A 21,113-nucleotide genomic window follows, 5' to 3' on the forward strand; every position below is an offset into this window, starting at 1 on the left:
AAGCTTGGAATATCCGTTTTCTTCCGCCTATCATTTTCCTTCCCGTAGATTTCCTCCTCCTTAATCTACCTCCTTGATTATTCCTCATAAATTATGCGAAGCTCTTGCCCCTGACGATATTTTGACCCGATTTGTTCTCTTTCAAGTTTTGACATCGCTGATGAAGTTCTCTTCAATGCTTCTTCTGATTTGTTTTTTAGCATCGATTTTCATTTTTTCTGGGTTCGCTGCCGATTCTTTGGACGCGTACAAAAGCATAACTGGGAGAAAAAATTTGAATGGGTTAAATCCACCCCGGACCCCGGGCAAACGGTCTCTATTGTCTGATTCCAAGTCAGTTTCTCTGCTAACTTTTTATTGTCTCTATTGTCTGATTCCAAGAATTCTTGGACTCTCTCGGCCCGGCGGTGAAAGCGTCCCCACGCATCCAATTTTGTAAAGAAAGAGGCCTCATCTCATCCTCCTCTCACAGCCACAGCCATAGCCATAGCCAGCAGATTTGTGAAAACCGAGAAAAGCACAAACCACCAAAACAGTTTCTGTCCTTCAGTTGCTTTACGGAGTAGTCATAAATGGATGGATGAATATGTTGGATGTAGATTTTTGTTGCTCTAATTTGAGGTAAGAGAAGAAGCAACCTTTTTACTCTCTCTTTGCTTGGTCAACCATCATGTAGAGACCATAATGCCCTTCATATTTGGTGTTGCGTCTCACGAGATGAAGCTTTTCGTCATAGTTAACTGGTGAATTTGACAGAAGGGCTACTAATATGCTTTTTTGTTAGATCGAGGGCCAAAAACGTATCTTTAATTATTGGAGGGCCAAAACTTTATCTAGGTGAGAGTTGGAGGGCCATTGGGACTCTTTTCCCTAAATTAAAACTGTTTTGTTAGAAAGGCCCCAACTGTCCTTTAAAATATTGGGTTTGTCCGAGGCCTTGATAGCCGGGCCCAAAGCACAGATGATGACGCAACTATTATGTGCATACCTATTGGGCATCCCTCCCCCACCCCCACCCCCGCCCCCGGGTTCTAATTAAGATCCTTCGTAATATAGTAGAAGGTTTTAAATTGAACCAAAATTTCTTATTTACGGTCTCTCTCTTCTTAATACTTAAGTCACCCTTAGGCCTGTCAATGGGGCGGGTTCGGGTCGAAATTCATTATTCCGAACCCGAACCCGGCACACTATATCGATCCGGATCCGTCCCGTTTATCCGACGGGTCTTCTACTCTATGTTCCGGATCCGAATTCGACGGGTTTCGGATCCGGATCGAGTCTACCCGAAAAAATCTACCAAGGCTTATAATTTCTAATAAAAATGAGAAAAAAATATATTTGTAAACTAATTTCTTACTAATACAAAAAAAAATCAAATAAGAAAAGAAATCAAATTGACCTTACTCAAATACATCACCCTAATCAAATTATATTGATAAATATATATATTTTAAATTATTAATCCATTTATATCCTGATCTGGGTCCGATAAGGGCCGAAACACTATATTCCGTATCCGACCCATTTTTTTGTTTGACAAAACGGATCCGGATCCGAGTTCGGATAATGGAATTAAATCCCTACCCATACCCAGAATAATTTGACGGATCTAATCCGGATCGGGGTCCGTTGACAGCCCTAGTCACCCTTCCCCATCTTCACAATATTTAGTTGATTTTATGTATCAATGTAATTTCCATTGCTCTTTTGTTCTAAATACTAAATAGTGTTCGAATAACAAAAAATATAGTAAGCAATTTAATATATATATTTTTTCTAATTCTTTTTGTCTTTTAGAAAATTTAAGGTTCTATACTTAAAACTTGTGCAGTGCTTAATAGCATCAACTGAGTCTAAAACATACACAATACATAGCACTTTTATATATTTATCCAACAGCTGATTTAGTTCTAAACTAATGAATGGATTACAATTTAAATATACACGATAAATCAATTTCATTTATTCCAAGTCTTGGGTCTTTTAGTTTTATTTTTATCAAATTGACCTTTTTTTTTCAAGGAAAGAAGCAATACCTTGAGAAATAAATAATGTCAAGATTACATTTTTTTTTTTAGTGTATGCAGGAGGTTTTAAATCCGTGATCTTTTACTTACACTTCCTTTCTCGTACCACTTAACTCATCATTCTCTCCTCGAACTACATTTAACTTATATAATCGTTGTGCAATACAGGCACAACGATACACTAAAATTCTCACAAGCAAATAATAATTACCTCAATGGATCAAACTTAGTCTGAAAATGGGCCTTCTGTTACCGATTGCAGGCCCGTTACTTTTGAAGCCCATTATCTTCCCCCAAAAACCCTAGGACCATCCGGCTATAAACAAAAACCACACTCTCCAGCTCCGCCTTCTCTTTTGTAGGGTTTGTTGTCTCCATTCTCTCATTCTTCACACACCACTAGCGAGAAAAGAGAGGAGCGATCAGAAAAGATGCCGGCCGGACATGGACTCAGGGCTCGGACGAGGGACTCGTTCTCCAGAGGCTTCAGGAAGCGCGGAACCATCCCGTTGTCCACCTATCTCCGGACCTACAAAATCGGACAGTACGTTGACATCAAGGTGAACGGAGCCGTTCACAAGGGTATGCCTCACAAGTTCTACCATGGCCGCACCGGCCGCGTCTGGAACATCACCAAGCGCGCCATCGGAGTTGAAGTCAACAAACAGGTTGCTCCTGGAACCATAATCCTGAAATGGGTTCTTCTCCTTTTTCATTTTCGATAATTTGCAATTTCTGTTAGAATATATTTGCCATTTTCTCTTCTTTATTTTATTTTTTTGTGGTTCCTTTTGCTTGGTGTTTAATTACTTTGTTGAGCATTAGATTAGGAGAAATCTTTGTTTATTCTTCGTTTTATGGTGGAACTCAATAATTTGTTCATTAGGATTTAAACAAGAAAACAATTTGGTCCTGGGTTTTTGTTCAGTGATCTGTGGTGGTTTAGTTGCAAGTCTCATGAAATTGTTTGATGGCTTTCCCTTACGCAGAAAAATGGATTCAAGTGTTTTGTGCTGGTCATTAACCTAGATATGTCATTGGGTGTTCGATTGGACTAGTTTTTAATTGAGAAATAGGAAGAAGTCGATTGTTTTTGAGCTGATGTAGGGGTAAATTGTTAGTCTAATGTTTTATTTCCGTGAGTAATGTTGTGATTATGCTATACCTTTTTACATTTTTTTCTGTGTTTTTTCTTGCTATAGAGGTTTCTTTCCTCAAGGATCACTGTTATCATGCTAAAGCAAGTAATTGCATTCTGGTAAAACTGTAAGGAGCGAAATAGCTCATTCAACGAATTATGCTTGTCGATTTTTTATCATGCTTGTTATGCCTGTCAAAACGAAGAATACTTTTTTTTTTGCACTGAATTTCAGGTTATGATGTGATCGCCTCTTACTAATAATTTGCCCCTGTTTTCCCCCCTTTCCTCCTCTGCATGAGTGCAAGTATATTCAAAATTAAGCCCGATTTTGTTCTTCTGTTACTGGTATGCTCTCGTTTGGATCTTTTGCATTGAGAATTGCATGTTAGTTACTCTGTTCATCTACCTTTTGCATCGTTTGGATCTTTTTCAAAATTAAGCTGATCTTTGCTTCCATGAATTTTACCTGCAGGTTGGTAACAGGATTATCAGGAAGAGGATTCATGTTCGCGTAGAGCATGTTCTGCCTTCTCGATGCAATGAGGAAATCAAGCATAGAATCAGGAGAAATGATGAATTGAAGGCTGCAGCAAAGGCAAGAGGTGAAGTCATCAGTACCAAGAGGCAACCTGAAGGCCCCAAACCTGGTTTCATGGTGGAAGGTGCAACTTTGGAGACCGTAACTCCAATTCCATATGATGTGGTCAATGATCTCAAAGGGGGTTACTAAGTTCGTGCTGTTTTGGAGTACTCTCTGTTTGTTTATCGCTTAAACAATTAAAGACTTAAAAATCTGTTTTTCTCCTGATAGACTTCAAATTAGTGCAGATTTGGTATTTTTGCAATATTAGTAGAGGCATTGGGCATTGAGTTTTGTGTTTAATGAAAGCAATGTTGACAAAATGATGATGTGGTACCTGTTTCCAACAATTTTTGTTTTCGAGCAATGTCACTTTTGTTGCTCCTGACTTGAGTATGTGTTTTCTGCACCGGATATGTTGTAGCTTCTGTGGATGAGCAATTTGGAAGTTCTTTGGTATAACAACGTGGTTTACAGAAGCATATTTATTTTTTGTCTTTAGAGAGTGTTTTCTGAAACAAAGGACTTTATACAAATGCGGATGGGGTGTAAACTGTAATCTCCACAAGAACGAGTCAGTTGAGTGACTGCCTGGGTTTTCTACTGGGAAAGATGAAGGTACGAGCGGGGGTCGGGAGACCAAAGGAATGGCTATCGTGGTTTACAAAGTACTTGTAATTTTAGGCAATACGATAAGTAGAGTACTTCATCCCCACGCGCTCCCGTTTCCTCTGTTGCCATTCCTGTCGCTGGTGGTGGTGCAGGTGCAGGTGCAGGTGTTGGCGGTGATGCCGAGTAAATACGATAGCCCGTCAACTCGATATTAGTAAATCCACAATTAATGGTTGTGTCTAGCTCTAGCAGTATAATTAACCACGTAAAATGTTGGTTGCTTTTACATGGTGAGCATTGGACGTTTTAGAAAGTTTATGTTGACCGGCAGGTTTAGATTCTAAGGTTGTGTTTGGATTGTATTTTTTTAGATTTTTTGTAGAAAAATTACTGTAGCAATTTGATATATGAGGTAAAAAAATGATTGGGAAATGTGTTCATTCGAAAACGTAGCAATTTTTCTTTGGAAAATGATTGTTCAAACAAGATTAAAATGTCTTGTTTGGAAAATCATTTTCCGCCGAAATCACATTTCTTTATTATTTTTTTTCTTCATATACATCAAATCGCTACAGTAAATTTTTCTAAAAAAAATCCTAGAAAATGCAATCCAAACACAAATTAGCACATCCTTGGATTTTACTCTTTTTTTTTTTTGCAATGACAACAATCAATCCTACTTCTACAGTAATCTACACCATGGAGGATGAGTCCAAAGGGGCTTTATATGGGGGTTAAGGAAACTTTACAATTGGAGAGAAAAATAGTAGTGAGGTAAGAACAAGAAAATAGGGATTAGTGAGGTGAAATAATAGAACAATTAAGTGGTGCCTGCTAATAAGAGGGTTGTTTTGTTATTTTGAGAAAATTACTGTGGCACTATGCGACCTACTCTAACAATAACGCCACCCATTGAACTATTAGATGAGTTTCTTCCAAGACCACTTTTCTACGACGACACTGCTTATTACGTTATGTGATGTCCGATCCAGATATCAAATATTGATTAAACGTAAAATAAATTTTTTGAAGGAATTAACCCTTTTATGTATTAATGACCTAGCTACCCCAATAATAATTTCAAATAGAAATTCACAAATTTATATTATCAATAGCAGAATAAATCTGGCTGGAGCTGGCCTCTTAGCTTCTTAACGAAATTATAAAAAAAAAAAAAAAAATTGGACACATTTGTAGAGTAAATAAATTGAATACTCAGTTCGGTAAATCTTAGTAAAACATGTGGGTGTGTTTGGAAAGGAATTATTTGTTTGCATTACAAACACATTTTTCAACATATATTTTTATCCTTTTAATCATCTTTTTATCTCACATATATCACATCGCAAAGAATTCTACAATAAGTATTTCAAATAATTTTTCTTGATATCTTTTGTAGTGGTATACCCAAAATGCCTGCTTGGGGATTTGTTGGGAATTGGAATATTTATCAACTAAGAAGTAATCAACATGGGATTTTTTATTTTTTTTTGGTCAACTACCTCCATATTTCCAGCATTGAATTAGACTTATTTGTAGAGTATATAGATTGAATACTATAATAAGAAAAAGAATAGTACAGGGATAATAGGAGAATAATGTCAGGAGTAAATGTCATTCCTTTGAATTTATTATTTGAAATGAACAATTAATGTTACCATATTTTCTAATTGGTGCAACTTAATTGGGTTGTAGTTGAGGGCCACAATGGCATACACAGAAACAAGCAGAGGGAGTAGTTCCGCCAGGTTCACAAACTGCAGTTCCGTTATACTGTTTGGTGCATTCTAATTGGCAATAATATTTTATGGAACAAACTCTCGGATCCAACTCCACTTTGCAGTTGCCCTGACCGTCTTGACCTCTTACACCATTCAAAAGCAATCCAACTTTAAAGATCATGCAAAAAAAAAAAAAAAAAATTTGTTAGTAACAAGAAAGAATATTGCTGGAAGGTTATTTGTTAGGCAAAAATTCCATTTGGATTGGTCATTTTTTCAAAAACTAAGGTCGTGTTTGGATTGCATTTTCCGTCATTTTTCATGGAAAAATTACTGTAGCGATTTGATATATGTGAGGGAAAAAGGTGATAGGGAAATGTGATCACGGAAAACGACAATATTTTCCGACGGAAACAAGCAATACAAGCATGGCTATTTTTCGAATACAATGTTACAATAATACACAATAACTCAAAAACATCTCATCCATATAATAAATCAAATATTTCAAGAAAAAAATTTCATATGTACTGTTACAATAAAATTTTTCAAAAACACCCCAAAAAATAGCTAATCCAAACAGAGCAGGTAAGCATACCTCTCTTTCTCTAGGAATTTAAATAAGAAATGGGCACTTACCATAACTAAACACCATGTGATTTTTGATATTAACATTCGCTTTGTATAACGTAATACAAATATATGTCTTAGAAATCATTTTTCTGCTATGACCTCTCATGCACGGCCTTCCTAGGACAATTTTATGTTCATTTGCCTGAATTTCTAAGAATTTTGAATCCTTTCGATACTCTAATCTCTCCAAACAATGTAGAAAAGATTAATTCTATGTTATATGTAATTAGGAAGCTTCAACTTTTCGGCTAGTTGATTAGAATATTGGTGTATAAAAGAAAAGTCAGACACTTGCGGGTCTGACAGGGGCGTGGTATAAATCTATGGGTGCCGGGCCGTGTCAGCCCGGCACCTGACACCAAAATTTTTTTTTTTTATTTTATAGTTGACACATGGGTGCCGGGCTGCACAGCCCGGCACCTGACAAAGTCTGCAAACACAGCCCGGCACCTGACAAAGTCTGCAAAACCTGGCTGCCGGGCACTCTCTGCCCGGCAGCCAGTCAAATTGTTAAAAAAAAAAATTTGGCAGGCTGAAAAAAAAAGCTGGCTGCCAGTGAAATTGTTTAGAAAAAAAAAATGCGAAACAAGGTACTAAACTATAGAGCCTTCTTTTTGTTGGGGAAGAAAGAGGAGGGGTTACAGGGGCACTGTTGGATATACGTAGAGGCGGTAGGGAGTTGGGAATGGAAGCTAAATTGCGGAGGAAAGAAAGCTCCTGTTAAGTGAAAAGAAGCTCAGCAATTTGTTAAGTGAAAAGAAGGCAGCTCCTGTGAAGCAAAAAAGCTGAACCAAAAGAAAAATTTACGTACGATAACTGTTAGCCATTTAGTCCGGGTAATTTAAATATTTGAAATAATACCTATGCTAATAAAATAAATATATAAAATTAATGTAATTAGCATAGCTTAATTTCGAAACTAGTGATATTAGTTTAATGCAATTCATTTTTTGTTAAGATAGTTGATAATTAGTTTACGTTATGTAGTATACAATTATTTTAATTAGTTTAGTGGATTAATTAGTTTAATTAATTGAATGAATTAATTTTAAGAGGTCTGATTAAATGAATTTAGATGTATTTGGCGAGGTTAATTAATTGAATGGATTAATTGAACGAATTTGTGCAATTGAGTTTTGATTAAGATAGCCATTTAGTCGGGGCAATTTAAGTATTTGAAATAATATCCATGCTAATAAAATAAATACATAAAATTAATGTAATTCGCATAGCTTAATTTCGAAACTAGTGATATTAGTTTAATGCGATTCACTTTATTTGTTAAGATAGTTGATAATTAGTTTACGTTTTTTAGTATACAATTATTTTAATTATTTTAGTGGATTAATTAGTTTAATTAATTGAATTAATTAATTTAAAGAGATTTGATTAAATGTGTTTAATTAAGGTGCTGGGCTGACCCAGTCCGGCACCTGACATCTTTTTTTTTTTTTAAAAAAAGGCACCTGATATCTTTTTTAAAAATAGGGAATCTGTCAGGTGCCAGGCTGATATCTTTTTTTAAAAAAAGGAACATATCTGTTGTTTTTAAACCTGTCTGATTTTTTTTTTTACACCTATATTCTAATCAATTAGCCACAGAAGAATGCATTTCTGACAATATTCTTCCATCCACGGAATTAAAGTGGAGGTAAGAATTAAACATTGGTTACATTTCTATGGTGGAAAGTTCACTTTTCTGCGCACAATAAGCAGAAGCAATGCAAATGTGGAGATGCATAAAGAAGTATATTGGACACTCGAAAAAACGAATTATGCATGGATGAAAAATATTATATATATTAAAATTATAATAAAAGTCCTTTTAAAAATTTATTCATTATTTAATGTTCAATACTTTATTTGGTATATTAAAATAATTAATTAAATATTCTATTATATTATAAGTAACTATATAACGTTAAGTCGATTGAATAATATGTAAGCAGTTATTGTTTCACGACCTGCTAAAGTCTAATAGAGCATAGTTTTTTTGTCCAATCATACGTAAATTTTTCTTTTGGTTCAGCTTTTTTGCTTCACGGGAGCTGCCAAACATTTTTTTTTTGTCCACAAGCCTGCCAAAAGGGGCAAATCTGAAGCAAAAAAGTGTGAAAAATTCACGAGAGCTACTTTGTCTGAATTGCATTGAAGCCTGCCGATTTTTTTTTTTAACAATTTGACTGGCTGCCGGGCAGAGAGTGCCCGGCAGCCAGCTTTTGCAGTCTTTGTCAGGTGCCGGGCTGATCTTTTATTAAAAAAAAAAAAAATTTTTGTGTCAGGTGCCGGGCTGACACCCATAGATATATACAGAACCCCTGTCAGACCCGTAAGTGTCTGAATATTTTTTTTCCACCTATATTCTAATCAATTAGCCCAACTTTTCTAGAGTATAATTATCAAAAGTGCATCTGAAATTTGCAACTTAAGCTCAAAAAGCAGTAAAAATTTTGATACTCGAGTCTCGTTTGGAAGCACGATTGTTTATAAAGAAACACTTCTGACATAGGTGTTTTTAACTTTTTAAAATGATGCCTTCTAGTAAGTCACATTTTACATGAGTCACAAGTGCTTTTAAATGCTTTTAATTTATTAAGGCGGTTGTTTATAAAGAAACATTTTTGACACAAGTGCTTTTAACTTATCAAAATTATGGCTTCTAGTAAGTCACATTTTACATGAGTCACAACTCACAAGTGCTTTAAATGCATTTAAAATGTGGTTATTTATAAATAAGCATTTTCTGGCACAAGGTGCTTTTAATTTATCAAAATTATATCTTCTACTAAGTCACATTCTACATGAGTAACAAGTGCTTTTAACTTATCAAAACACTTCAAGATGTTAGGTTTTCCATTTTGGACAATAGTGCTTTTAACTTACCAAAGGCCTCCCACACGTTGAATATTATTTGGACAAGATGTTAGCTTTTCCATCTTCGACAGCAAAGGCCTCCTACACGTTCAAATTTTGATACTCAAAAAAACTATGAAGTGTGTTTACATAAGAGATTATTTGAAATATTATCTGAAATAATTACTATAACACTCCGATGTGAATGAAAAATTATCAAATCTCAGAAATTAGGTTTTCATTGTCAAAATATATGTGATGTATGTAAGATAAAAAAATATATTGAAAAATGTATTTATTACGTCAGCAAATATTATTGGACAAATAATTCATATCCAAACATTTGCATTTTTTTTATTAAATTATTTACTAACATGAAATAAAAGAAATTAGAAAAAGTGACAAGATCAGAGTTATATATCTTTTGGATCACTTTATTCTTCATGATTATAGTCTATTTTGTTTTATTTCAACAAACAATTCAGTTTTTTTAAAGTGACGGATAAGTTGTCTAATGCACTAATTCAATCAGTTCTTACTACATATTTTTGAAATTTCATCTATAACAATCATGAAATTTTCAACTTATCTTTTCAAAGGATGTAATCAAGATAGAATCAACTCATTTTTTTTCTCATTCAAAATCAATTTGGAATTAAGATCCGCAAGTCCACGAAAGAATAGTACATTTAAAAGGCTCAAAAAAACACAAATAAAAGTTTTATTTCAAAATCCTAAAAATTCAAAATATTGGTGCTACCAAAAGAAATAGTCACACTTCGTCAGTAGCGGCGCTGCGGTGATGACTAACATATATGTTTCGTCATTGAGAAAATTGCGATTTTGGTACCAATGTTAGGTACATTGACAGTTTTAGTCCTTATAGTTTGGATAAAAGCAATTTTAGTACCAAATATTTTAATTTTTCAATACATTTAATCCAATTGACCAGTTTTATTAAATTGTTACTAGAATCCAGTCACACGAGTAGCACGTGTTGTAACTAAATTTTGAAAAAAAAATAAAAATAAAAAGATGTTGATAATTTGTTTGGATTAGCTGTTTTTGAGGGTGTTTTTAAAAAATTTTACTGTAGCAGAGTTTTTAGAGTATATTTTGAAATATTTTTAGAAAATTGAGATATTTAAAAGTAGAAGAGTTTCTAGAATATATTTTGAGATATTTTTTTAAAATTTTAAACTAATTTTTAGATTACATTTTAGAGTACTTTTTAAAAATTTTTATTATATTTGAAAAACTAATTTTTGAAAAATACTTCAAAAACAGGGGATTCAAACAGATTTGTATGTTAAGTTTAATCATATTAATCTTTAATTTAATAATCTTTAATTAAAGCATACATTAGTCATATGTTAAGTCGGATGTATTTACTGTGTGTTAGAGATGGTCTAATTAATGTCTTTTAATTCCAAGTCATAGCCACCAACAATTATATATATATTTATTTCAAAATTTAGCCATCGTGCTACTTGCATGACCAGATTCTGCTAATAATTTGTTAAAACCGGTTAATTGCACTAAATGTTCTTAGAAATTGAAACATTTGATCCTAAATTTACTTTCATCCAAACTTTAGGGACTAAAACTGCTATGTCCCAAACATTTAATACCAAAATTGCAATTTTCTCTTTCCTCATTTTATTACACGTAGTGACGCGTGACCATTCTCAGGTGTCTTTCTCCTCCCTGGACCCAACACCTCCCTTATATCCCTCCCCAAACAAGCCTTCTGTGTTTATTTCGCCTCTGTAAAACCCTAATCGATTTTCTTTTCTCTCGGGTTCATTTTCACAAACATCCAGTCTACAATACCTTGTCGATCAACCGATCGATTCTCCCAAAATTGATACTTTTTTCGTCACTGCATTAGATTTCCACCCTTTTCTTCACTTCAAGATCTTCTGGAATTCCCGATAAATTACAATTTTTGACTTGAAAATTTCTTGGTAAATTGTAAGATTTTATTGAATTTTAGTTTATTAAATTAACCACATTTTAGGGTTTCCTTGGTGATATATAAAGTGTGGTCAAGGCTGGCGATTGGTGCCGAGGATAGCTGATGGCGGATCCGCCTGGTGTCCGCCAAGAATTTATGCTTTTTACTTCAGCTTCTGCCGATTCAGCTGCTGCCGTTGGATCGCTGTCGTCGTTGAAAATTCATTCTGTTGTTGTAGAAGTAGTAGGGTCTGGAAGAATACAGAAGTGGGCCGATAATCGCGATTGTAGAGTACAAGAATGCTGAGTGTGCTGCGAGTGCACCTTCCGTCCGACATTCCTATCGTAGGCTGTGAGCTGACGCCCTACGTGCTCGTAAAACGTCCTGATAAGTCCGTTATTACCGAAGATATTCCCGAGTCCGCTCCACTTGATGGCTACTTCTTAAGATATAAGTGGTAGGTCTCCCCCTCTATTATTTCTTTTTCCTTTTTTTTTAATCAGGGTTTTTGCCCTTCTGTAAGCGAAGGGAAAAAGGTTTTTCTTGTCATTTTTTTTGGTGCTTATAGTTTTAATTCTTGGGCTGTTTCCTTGTTAGTACTATTTGATTCTTATAGCTTTTATGCATGTTGCTTTTTGTCATGGTACTTTCGATTTTGGTTTCTTAGAGGTTGGATTGTATGGGTGGGTGACTGTTTTCCGTTGATAATGGTATTTTTTTCTCCTCCTGTTGTTATGGGCAAGTTGCCAAAATGTTGAGTAGCCAAGACAGGTTTTGATTTGGTTATAATTATTGCTTTCGTTGATAATGATTGGTCTTTATGTTGTTGTGGTTCAGATGGCATTAATGATTGCGTTGACAGAATGGTATGTAGCCAAGATTAGTCTTTTTGTGGTTTATGGGAACTAGGGTTGCATTTTATTGTTTATGGTGTATGAATTAAATGCGAGGAAGCATGAGATAAAATAAAAGGAAGGCTGTAGTTATTGTGCTAACTTTTTTTTGTACTCTTCTGCTGAGATTTCAATGTAGGTTTTATTTCGTGTCTAAGGATTTTTTGTAGTCTTCTGTAATGAAATAATGCATGGGAGTGTTCATCAGGTAAGTTATAAAAGCTGCCGCTGACTAAGTAATATGCTGATTAGTGTAGTTGGTAACAAAAGGAAGGTTTTAAGTTTGTATCGTTTAGGGTATGCTTACATGTTAATTGTGCTTTTATTAGTTTGCCATTGCTTCTGTCTTACCTTTTCTGGCAATTTTCCCACCTTTTAATTGTGGCTTGTTTTTAACTTTCTGATGCTTCTTCATGTTACCTTTTGTGGAGTTTTCTACCCTCATTTGATCAAGCAGATTCAATTTCAGTTTATATTTGTGGATTTAAATGAATTTTGATTATGTGGGTAAATTTGTTGGATTTGGATCTTAAGCGACATAGGCAACACAATTTTGTCAGTATATCCCCATGTCATTCTGGGAAAAATGGACTTCTATGTAGCAAACAATTTGTCTAAGTTCGAGTTGGTGTTTGACGAAAATGGAAGTGATATTTGCAAGTATTATTGTTAGGGGTAGCCTTGGATGGCTACCCTTCAGGTGTTGCAAAGTGGTAGTAGCTCATGTCTGAGTCTGCAGTGGGCTTCTTTTGTATATTCTTACTGTTCTATCAGCTATTCTTTCTTGGAAATTGCTTTTATTGTATCTTAAAATAGGAGATGCATGTTGTAAGTAGCTTTAGGTTTTGATGTGCAGTTGCTTCCCCCCCCCCCACCCCCCTTCCTCTAACATTTCAACATAATTCTATTCTTGTCTGGAAGAGAATTTGGCCTGTCAAATTGATTTGCTTATTTGAGCTGTAAACGTGTAAAACAATTGGTATATTGTTCGTTGATAGCGTCTGCGCTGTTTCATTGTGTTTCACTTCTGACAATCTGGACGAGTTATTTTTTCCATCCTGTAAGATCCTTGGTTTCACCCCTAAGCTTTATACTTCTTGCATCAATATGGTTTCCTTTTATTTTTATTTTGTTACCTGATTTTAATTGTTGATGTTGGATATTTCATATTATAGTGCTTTGTACACCAATACAATGTACATCCATCACAGAAGCAGAAGGCACATATGCTTTTCCTTTCCTGGTTGAATACTTTCTGGATCTGGCTGTTTTACTTTTACACTTAACTTTTGGTTTTCTCAATTGCTATAAGGACAACTTTATAGTGTGTTGGGTATTAGATTACAGTCTTCAACTGCATTATTGAAACTTTTTTTTTGGGGGCAGGTATCGCATACAAAGTGATAGGAAAGTTGCAATCTGTAGTGTTCATCCATCTGAGCAAGCTACATTGCAGTGTCTTGGATGTGTTAAAGCGAAAATACCTATCACTAAGAGTTACCATTGTTCTCCGAAATGTTTCTCGGATGCATGGCAGCATCATCGTGTTTTGCATGAGCGCGCAGCTAGTGCTGTTAATGAAAATGGCAACGAGGAAGAAGAAATTTTTGGTCGCTTCAATGGTTCAGGATCTGGGGTTATCAATACAAACTTGACGGGTACGCAGGCCAATTCTAGCTTGGCAAATGGTGCCACGGCTTTATACCCTGCTGCAGTAACACAGAGAGGTGGTGAGACATGGTTCGAAGTTGGACGATTTAAAACATACACACCGACGGCTGATGATATTGGCCATGTCCTTAAATTTGAGTGTGTTGTAGTGGATGCAGAATCCAAACAGCCTGTGGGGCAATCAAGTACACTAAACACTTCTCGCGTAATTCCAGCCCCATCTCCTACTCCACGTAGGTTGATTCCTGTCAGTGGAGTTGAAATGCCAGGGCATCTGGACGTTGACGGTCGTGTATCTTCATCAGGAACCTTTACTGTGCTGTCATATAATATTCTATCCGATTCATATGCTGCAAATGATTTATACAGTTACTGTCCTTCTTGGGCTCTTTCTTGGGCTTATCGAAGGCAGAATCTATTACGTGAGATAGTTGGCTACCGTGCTGACATTGTTTGTCTTCAAGAGGTACAGAAGTACATCAAAGCTTCTATGTGCATTGTAAGATAGGTCAAAACTTAATGAATTTTCGGTGGAAAAATGGCGACCCTATGAAGGTCCGGCTAGAGAAGAAATGAGAACAACAATGGAAATGCTTTTCTTTTTTCTTTTTTTTAATAATAAAGGGTAAAAGGTTTGTCAGTTTTGTTCACAGTCACTTAACTGCATTTTGTTCATATAGAGTGGTTTCTCGGAGATCAGAAGTGCTATGTCAGTTAAAAAGCACAATTTCTTTTCCAAACAGTAGTTCATGTTGTATAATACAATAGTGACTTGCCAAAGCTAAGTGTGTTGTCTTTGGTTGCAAGTTTGTGTGTATTTGAAGTTGAAAAGTTTGTTTTCTTTTTTGTCTTCTTGTTGATATTCTGGTAAAGAATCCATAAATTTATTTGTACAGTATGTTTATGTTGTCAAGTGCTTTTCAGCATTAATAAAAGGAAATTGGGACAACTTTTACTTGGATCTGCCCAAACCTGAAATGTAAATGTTGTTTATGACTATTTTTCTCTCCTTGGCTGCCTAAAGTTTCAGCGAATGATTTCTTCCACCTGTTTAGGTATATTTATGTTGACGACAGGCATGAAATCAATAGTGTTGACTGTATTTTTTCTGTCCTAGGTTCAAAGTGACCATTTTGAGGAATTCTTCGCCCCTGAGCTGGATAAACATGGTTATCAAGCTCTATATAAACGAAAAACGGCCGAGGTTAGTCAAAATGTTGATTGTTGTCGTGTTCAAAGGTAGCTGTGCCAGTTATACATTAGACTGTTGTTGTGTGCAGGTCTTCAATGGGAATATTTATTCAAATGATGGTTGTGCTACATTTTTTCGCCGGGATAGATTTTCACATGTCAAGAAATATGAGGTATGAAGCTTTTTCATTATATATTTTTGCATTTTCTCTTTTGTTGTGCTTGACTGTTCTGTGGTTGTGAAGGTTGAGTTTAACAAAGCTGCACAATCCTTGACTGAAGCTTTAGTTCCAAGTACTCAGAAAAAAACTGCTCTGGGTCGATTGATCAAGGTATCTTAGTTCATTGATTACATGTAATTTTTTTTCTTCCTTCCATTTGAAACGGATGACATGCTGTTCTTTTTGAACTGTGTCATGATAAAATTTATGTTTCTTTAATATCTGAGTCAGTAAAAAATAGATGTCCCACATGTTTCTGACGCTCTTTGTTTTTTAATTTACCATCCAGAGGTTATACATGTTTTCCAGTTTAACCTTGAACTGTTTTTTATTGACTTTATACCATTTCTTTTTTTGACCTTAGACCCGCCATGTTATGCAAATCTTTTTAACATTCGTGCATTGTCAAAACTTGGGCATCTATCTTGCTGAAAATAATGGAAATGCTTCATCTCTCGCTAATTATGGAGCAAAAGTTATGGTATGTTTTCGTATCTGACTAATAATGTGTCTTCATATAGGATAACATTGCACTTATAGTGGTTCTGGAAGCAAAATTTAGTAACCAGGGAATTGATAATCCTGGGAAGCGACAGCTTGTTTGTGTGGTAAGCATTTAAAGTTGGTTTGCTCTTTGTTCTCAAGTTATTTTATTCCTACTAATGTCACTGTTGATCAATATGGTCGTGGCGATACTCTAATTTTTGGCCAGTTGCATTAATTTTCATCACTTGATTTAATTGATGGCTCATGCTTGCTTCATACTCCTGACTCAATATTACTTTTATGTACTTGAAATTCATTTCTCAATATCTTGGTCCCGTGAAATTGTTTCTTGTTTGTTAGACATGGTTTCTAGGTGACATATTTTTTCTTTTGGGGGGAAAAGGTCCTTTGGATACATCTTTAAAATGTTCATCCTGTGGAGCATAATTGTGACAGTATGTATTACCTTCTTGTACAGGCTAATACACATGTCAATGTTCAGCAAGATTTAAAGGATGTGAAGCTGTGGCAGGTTCTTATTCAACCTCCTCTTGCTGTTGTAGTTGCCTCTATCTTATTATGTGTTAATATTTGTTGATGTGCATGCCTTTGTATCAGGTTCATACATTGTTGAAAGGGTTAGAGAAAATTGCTGCCAGTGCAGATATCCCAATGCTCGTCTGTGGAGATTTTAATTCTGTTCCTGGAAGGTCAGATATGGTTTTTGTTTAATTTGCATACTAGTGGTTGTTATGTAGGTTGTGCATCTAAGCAGGAGTTAACTTCCTGATTTATGTTGTGTTTTGGGTGCAGTGCTCCACATGCTCTTCTTGCCATGGGAAAAGTTGATCCAATGCATTCAGATTTAGCAGTTGACCCTCTTGGAATCCTTCGCCCTGCCACAAAACTTACACATCAGTTGCCATTGGTATGTTTCTTGATCTTTAAACGCTAATTTTTAATTTCGTCAACAGATTAAACTTCTTTTTCTTTGAGAAGCTTTTAATATGCATAGGCTTGTACTACTAATGATCCTGAGTTGAACATGCTTCTTGATATATATATAGGTAAGTGCATACTCATCATTCGGAAGAGCGGCTGGTATTGGTTTTGAGCAACAGAGGAGGAGATTGGATCTTACTACAAATGAACCTTTGTTCACCAACTGCACCAGGGATTTTATCGGCACTCATGATTACATATTCTACTCAGGCATGCTCAAAGTGAACTGTCTTTTACTGTTTTTATCTTTTGACTCCTAGTTCCCCCATGCAGAGCATTTCTGGCTGATTTATCTCTCATTTTTCAATTTGTCCAGGATAAATGTATATTACTAGGTGTGCGAAGTAATTCTTGCTAAACGTATAATATATTTTTAGCAATGTTGTAAATTTGTTATTTTTTATCCTTTCAGCGGACTCCTTAACTGTGGAATCTTTGTTGGAGCTCTTGGATGAAGATGGCTTGAGAAAAGACACAGCACTTCCTTCTCCAGAGTGGTCTTCTGATCACATAGCACTCTTAGCTGAATTTCGCTGCAAGCCTAGAACTAGGCGCTGACACTGGGTAGGCTGCTACTTCCAGTCCTTTTACATCTTTACGTAGATCTTATTTTGATTTATGAGGCAGTGAATGTATCGGATGTTGCTGACATGATTTTAATTCCTATTGTTTCGTTTCACTTCATTAGTGAAACAAATCAGGATGGTGCCATAAACTGTAAATTCTCCGTAGGGTTGCAGAGTAGAGTTTCGAATGCATATTATTAGGTTTTGATGGAGACATTGTGTGCATCTCGCTTGGGGGGTGCGTGTAGTTGCGTTGCTATGATTTTAATTCTATCCTTTGCTTTGTGTAGGGATTATTGAAAAGGTTGTAATATGTATAACTCATGCCCAAGCATTCTCCCTCTCCCATCTCGTTTGATTACTTAAGTTTTGATGCCCGTGGCTGCAGGTCTTGTTTGCGGAGGAATTTCAGAAATAGAAACAGAGACAGAGTCATTTGTAAGAATAGTAGATGATGTTTCCTGTGTTTTTCCTTAGGTGTTCCCAAGTGGATCCTTAGTTGTGATCTTTTGTATCATGCAACCTTTGTTTCATAGAGAAATTGTGGTCATGCTGTACTATAGAAGTTCTCCTTTAATTTAAATAGAAATATAATACCAAATACCCATAGGCGGTATGACCAGCAGCTTTTTTCAAATTTCTTTGGTGCTTTGCTTTTCATATCCATTGAGCTGCCAGCAATTTCCTGCTGGAATTTTTAGCCAACGGCACTGGGATGAGTGAATCTAAGAGCTTGCTCATCAGAGACTCCAGCATGTTAAACCCATCATCTTATAAAGAGACCTTAACGATATGGTAATTTTCATTGTTATATATTGAGAAAAACAAATTAAGATTGCATATTACATACACATCCTATAAGTTGAAAATTTCTCTAAAGCCGTGGGAAGGAATTTTGTCGAAAACATTTGAAAGATGAACTAAATTAAAAATGGTCAAAAGAATCGCGTTGCCTGTAGTCTGTTGGAAAAAAAAAAAAAGGCATAAATTGAGAAATGCAAAATGTTCGAAGAAAAACCGCTGAATGTTAAGGGTCTTGGTGTCATATTGGTTTTTAAGGCGTGGATATAGAATACAAAGGTGCGGAAAATTTTTTATGGTCATTTCATTTCCTGGCGGGCAGTTTTGGTATATACATACAAATTTTTAAGGGTCTGATGATGTTCCAGGAGAATCAGTCAAAACTGCCGTAAATTTCAAATCACACATGATCACTCTACCTGGGCAATGGGCAAACATGTGAAAATGAGCCATGTCTCTACTTCTTGATTGCTTGATTATTCAACACATCTGGAAAAAAAAAATATATAAAGGCTCAAATGCCAGATACACAAGTAAGTAGTCATCAAATTTGCTCATCCTTGTACGTAATTCATCAAAGAAAAAAAGAACAGAACAAGTTGCAGCGGTCTCTCGCGCCTGTTGAGTGTCAAAGCTTCGGACATTCACTTATGTGATTTCAGCTCTTCATTTTGCTGCTCTCATTATGAGTCCCTGGAGTTTGGCTGATTGAGATTGACAACTGAACTGGTCAAGATCCAAGTCAAAGTCGTGTATAATCAAAGCAGAAATAACAATTCATCCAGATATGTTTAGATATCTGTCATTGCATTGGGGGTTTTATATCACATTTTGGAAACTGCCATTGAAGAAGTTTAGGGTTAAGAAAGAAAGAAAGATAAAAAAGTCAGGTTGGTTGAATGTTGATTTCAGATGGATTAGATGAGTATATCTGTCTAAATTTGCTCATTATATTAGTACTGCTTTGCAAATGGCCACACACGTCAATATCTTGAATGCAAGGCAAGGGCCCAAAACTCAGACGAAGCTCAGTAAAAGAAGTCAATTCAATTAGAGCATAGGAAAGCTTAAAATCTTGCTCGGTCATTTTAGCTTGAGGTACTTGCCAAATTGGATACATCACGAAGACATGCTTTTACAAGTTTTTCTGGACAGCGATTTTCTGACTCCTGTGGGCTATGTTGCAGTCCCAGCAATTAATGTATGACGTCGTGCATGCCTGAATTAGCGCCAATACATCCATATATATATATATATGTATATGTATATGTATCTACACACACACACACACACGCACGCACACAGAGAGAGACACATATACATGCAAAGGGGCAGAACCATATCATCCCTTAATCACCCACCTCTTTCTCGCGGCTGTTTTATTGAATTGGCTAAATAAACTGCATAATTTGGCGTGTCATGGAAAGAATTAGCACAAGAGTTTCACTATGTTTGCTAGCTCTGATGATGGCTGGTTGTGTTAGAGTAAGCAGTGATTTTGCACAAGACAAGCGAGAATGCCAAGATCAATTGGCTGGTCTGTCGCCTTGTGTTTCATTTATAAGCGAAGAGGAGAAGCATCCCAGCCCAGTTTGTTGCCTCAGGCTGGGAAATAACTACGATCAAAAGCGCAGGTGTTTGTGCATGCTGGTGAGAGACCGTAATGAACCAGGTCTTGGCTTCAAAATCAACGCCACACTTGCACTCGCTCTTCCCTTCATCTGTCACTTACCAGCTAACGAGACGCAGTGTCTTGGTAATCAATCAACTATAGATTAATTCCCACATATATAGTCTTAGCTCTGCTCGTAACTTTCATCCCTTTTTCCTTTTTTGGCTAATAATTGTGGCTTGGATTACAGATTTTCTGCACCTGGATCCTCGGTCACCAGATGCTCAGATTTTTCTGCAGTTCTCTAATTCTTCTGCAAATAGAACCAAAACTATTAGTGGCATAGGTACACTTTCTATTCTTTACACTTTATCCTACAACTTTCTATGTCCATGCTTTTGCAGAATTTTTCTGTTTTTAATAGTACACCGATGATCATCGGAGGTTGAGTTTGTGACGCCAAATCACAGGATTCATCTGTCTGTTTGCAGAAACGTGATGATGGTCTGTTTTATGTTATATGTTTTGCTATATATTGCTGATGCCCGTTTTTTTTTTTTTTTAATTTTAATTTCTTTCTTTTGTAGCAGCTGATTCTGGAAGTTCAAGCTCGATAAATCGTGGAAGGAAATGGCTTAACTTGGCGATGCTTGGCGTGGTTTCAGTTTGGCCACTCATATCAAGTTTCATTAGCAAGTAGTTTGTAGGGAAATTAGAGTGGTGCTGTCTTTGCCCTTTTTCTTCCCCAAAAGAATGCAAGTGCAGGCGTGTGTGTGGTGTATTTATGTGTCTTTTTTGTGATCACTTGTGATAAATATTAGAATCAAGGAATATGCAATCTAGTGAAACCAATGACCTCTTTGAGAAAGACACAAACGTGGTTCTTCCCAACAAGCGTTGCATTCTTCTTCTTGATCTTACAACTAATGAAGTACTTATTTCCTCACAGCAACGGGGGACTGGAGAGGGTAAGGTACCAATTAGTAGCATCTGTTATGGTTGTTTATGAGTTCCTCTTCTTCTAGTAAATGTGTGTGTCTGTGTACCCTTGTTTCCATGAGTGCACAGATACTTTAGGAAGCCAAAAGATGAGCAAATCTGATACTAAATTATTGAACCTAAATATGGCAAAATTTTCATTTTCCG

The 21,113-nt window shown here is 35.9% G+C and overlaps 3 protein-coding genes across 8 annotated transcripts; all 3 read left to right on the forward strand.

The window, feature by feature from the left end:
* Nucleotides 1–2,354: 2,354 nt before the first annotated feature.
* Nucleotides 2,355–4,136, forward strand: LOC113693411 (large ribosomal subunit protein eL21z/eL21y). Its single transcript, XM_027211957.2, has 2 exons — nucleotides 2,355–2,695; nucleotides 3,641–4,136. The coding sequence occupies exons 1-2, from the start codon at nucleotides 2,459–2,461 to the stop codon at nucleotides 3,896–3,898; spliced, it is 495 nt and encodes a 164-aa protein (XP_027067758.2). The 5' UTR covers nucleotides 2,355–2,458; the 3' UTR covers nucleotides 3,899–4,136.
* A 7,129-nt stretch (nucleotides 4,137–11,265) lies between these two features.
* Nucleotides 11,266–18,191, forward strand: LOC113695944 (carbon catabolite repressor protein 4 homolog 2-like). 3 transcript variants are annotated; one of them, XM_027215179.2, is made up of 12 exons: nucleotides 11,266–11,981; nucleotides 13,804–14,554; nucleotides 15,206–15,292; nucleotides 15,369–15,452; nucleotides 15,525–15,611; nucleotides 16,022–16,108; nucleotides 16,465–16,518; nucleotides 16,605–16,696; nucleotides 16,800–16,914; nucleotides 17,054–17,198; nucleotides 17,401–17,552; nucleotides 17,677–17,843. In XM_027215179.2, the coding sequence occupies exons 1-11, from the start codon at nucleotides 11,824–11,826 to the stop codon at nucleotides 17,544–17,546; spliced, it is 1,806 nt and encodes a 601-aa protein (XP_027070980.1). In that variant the 5' UTR covers nucleotides 11,266–11,823; the 3' UTR covers nucleotides 17,547–17,552; nucleotides 17,677–17,843. The 3 variants fall into 3 exon arrangements, with proteins under 3 accessions (XP_027070980.1, XP_027070978.1, XP_027070979.1); XM_027215177.2 differs by lacking the exon at nucleotides 17,677–17,843 and adding an exon at nucleotides 17,943–18,191 and having other exon boundaries at nucleotides 11,477–11,981; XM_027215178.2 differs by lacking the exon at nucleotides 17,677–17,843 and adding an exon at nucleotides 17,845–17,975 and having other exon boundaries at nucleotides 11,477–11,981.
* Nucleotides 18,192–19,621: 1,430 nt separating this feature from the next.
* On the forward strand, nucleotides 19,622–20,815 carry LOC113694718 (non-specific lipid transfer protein GPI-anchored 22). Of its 4 annotated transcripts, none has more exons than XR_011816962.1 (4): nucleotides 19,622–20,111; nucleotides 20,218–20,313; nucleotides 20,392–20,471; nucleotides 20,555–20,815. XR_011816962.1 is itself a non-coding variant. In XM_072055354.1 (3 exons), the coding sequence occupies exons 1-3, from the start codon at nucleotides 19,775–19,777 to the stop codon at nucleotides 20,665–20,667; spliced, it is 546 nt and encodes a 181-aa protein (XP_071911455.1). In that variant the 5' UTR covers nucleotides 19,622–19,774; the 3' UTR covers nucleotides 20,668–20,815. The 4 variants fall into 4 exon arrangements, 2 of the variants coding, with proteins under 2 accessions (XP_071911455.1, XP_027069374.1); XR_003449464.2 differs by having other exon boundaries at nucleotides 20,558–20,815; XM_072055354.1 differs by lacking the exon at nucleotides 20,392–20,471.
* Nucleotides 20,816–21,113: the final 298 nt, after the last annotated feature.

This window comes from Coffea arabica, chromosome 6e, assembly GCF_036785885.1.
Source record: "Coffea arabica cultivar ET-39 chromosome 6e, Coffea Arabica ET-39 HiFi, whole genome shotgun sequence".
Classification (NCBI taxonomy): Eukaryota; Viridiplantae; Streptophyta; class Magnoliopsida; order Gentianales; family Rubiaceae; genus Coffea; species Coffea arabica.

Excerpts from the sequence above, each read along its gene's own strand:
- LOC113693411 (XM_027211957.2), top strand. The coding sequence starts at position 2,459 with ATGCCGGCCGGACATGGACTCAGGGCTCGGACGAGGGACTCGTTCTCC. Across the intron at positions 2,696-3,640 it reads GAGTTGAAGTCAACAAACAG|GTTGGTAACAGGATTATCAG; the intron begins GTTGCTCCTGGA and ends TTTTACCTGCAG.
- LOC113695944 (XM_027215179.2), top strand. The coding sequence starts at position 11,824 with ATGCTGAGTGTGCTGCGAGTGCACCTTCCGTCCGACATTCCTATCGTA. Across the intron at positions 16,109-16,464 it reads AGCGACAGCTTGTTTGTGTG|GCTAATACACATGTCAATGT; the intron begins GTAAGCATTTAA and ends CTTCTTGTACAG. Across the intron at positions 16,697-16,799 it reads TTTAATTCTGTTCCTGGAAG|TGCTCCACATGCTCTTCTTG; the intron begins GTCAGATATGGT and ends TTTTGGGTGCAG.
- LOC113694718 (XM_072055354.1), top strand. The coding sequence starts at position 19,775 with ATGGAAAGAATTAGCACAAGAGTTTCACTATGTTTGCTAGCTCTGATG. Across the intron at positions 20,112-20,217 it reads TAACGAGACGCAGTGTCTTG|ATTTTCTGCACCTGGATCCT; the intron begins GTAATCAATCAA and ends CTTGGATTACAG. Across the intron at positions 20,314-20,554 it reads CAAAACTATTAGTGGCATAG|CAGCTGATTCTGGAAGTTCA; the intron begins GTACACTTTCTA and ends TTTCTTTTGTAG.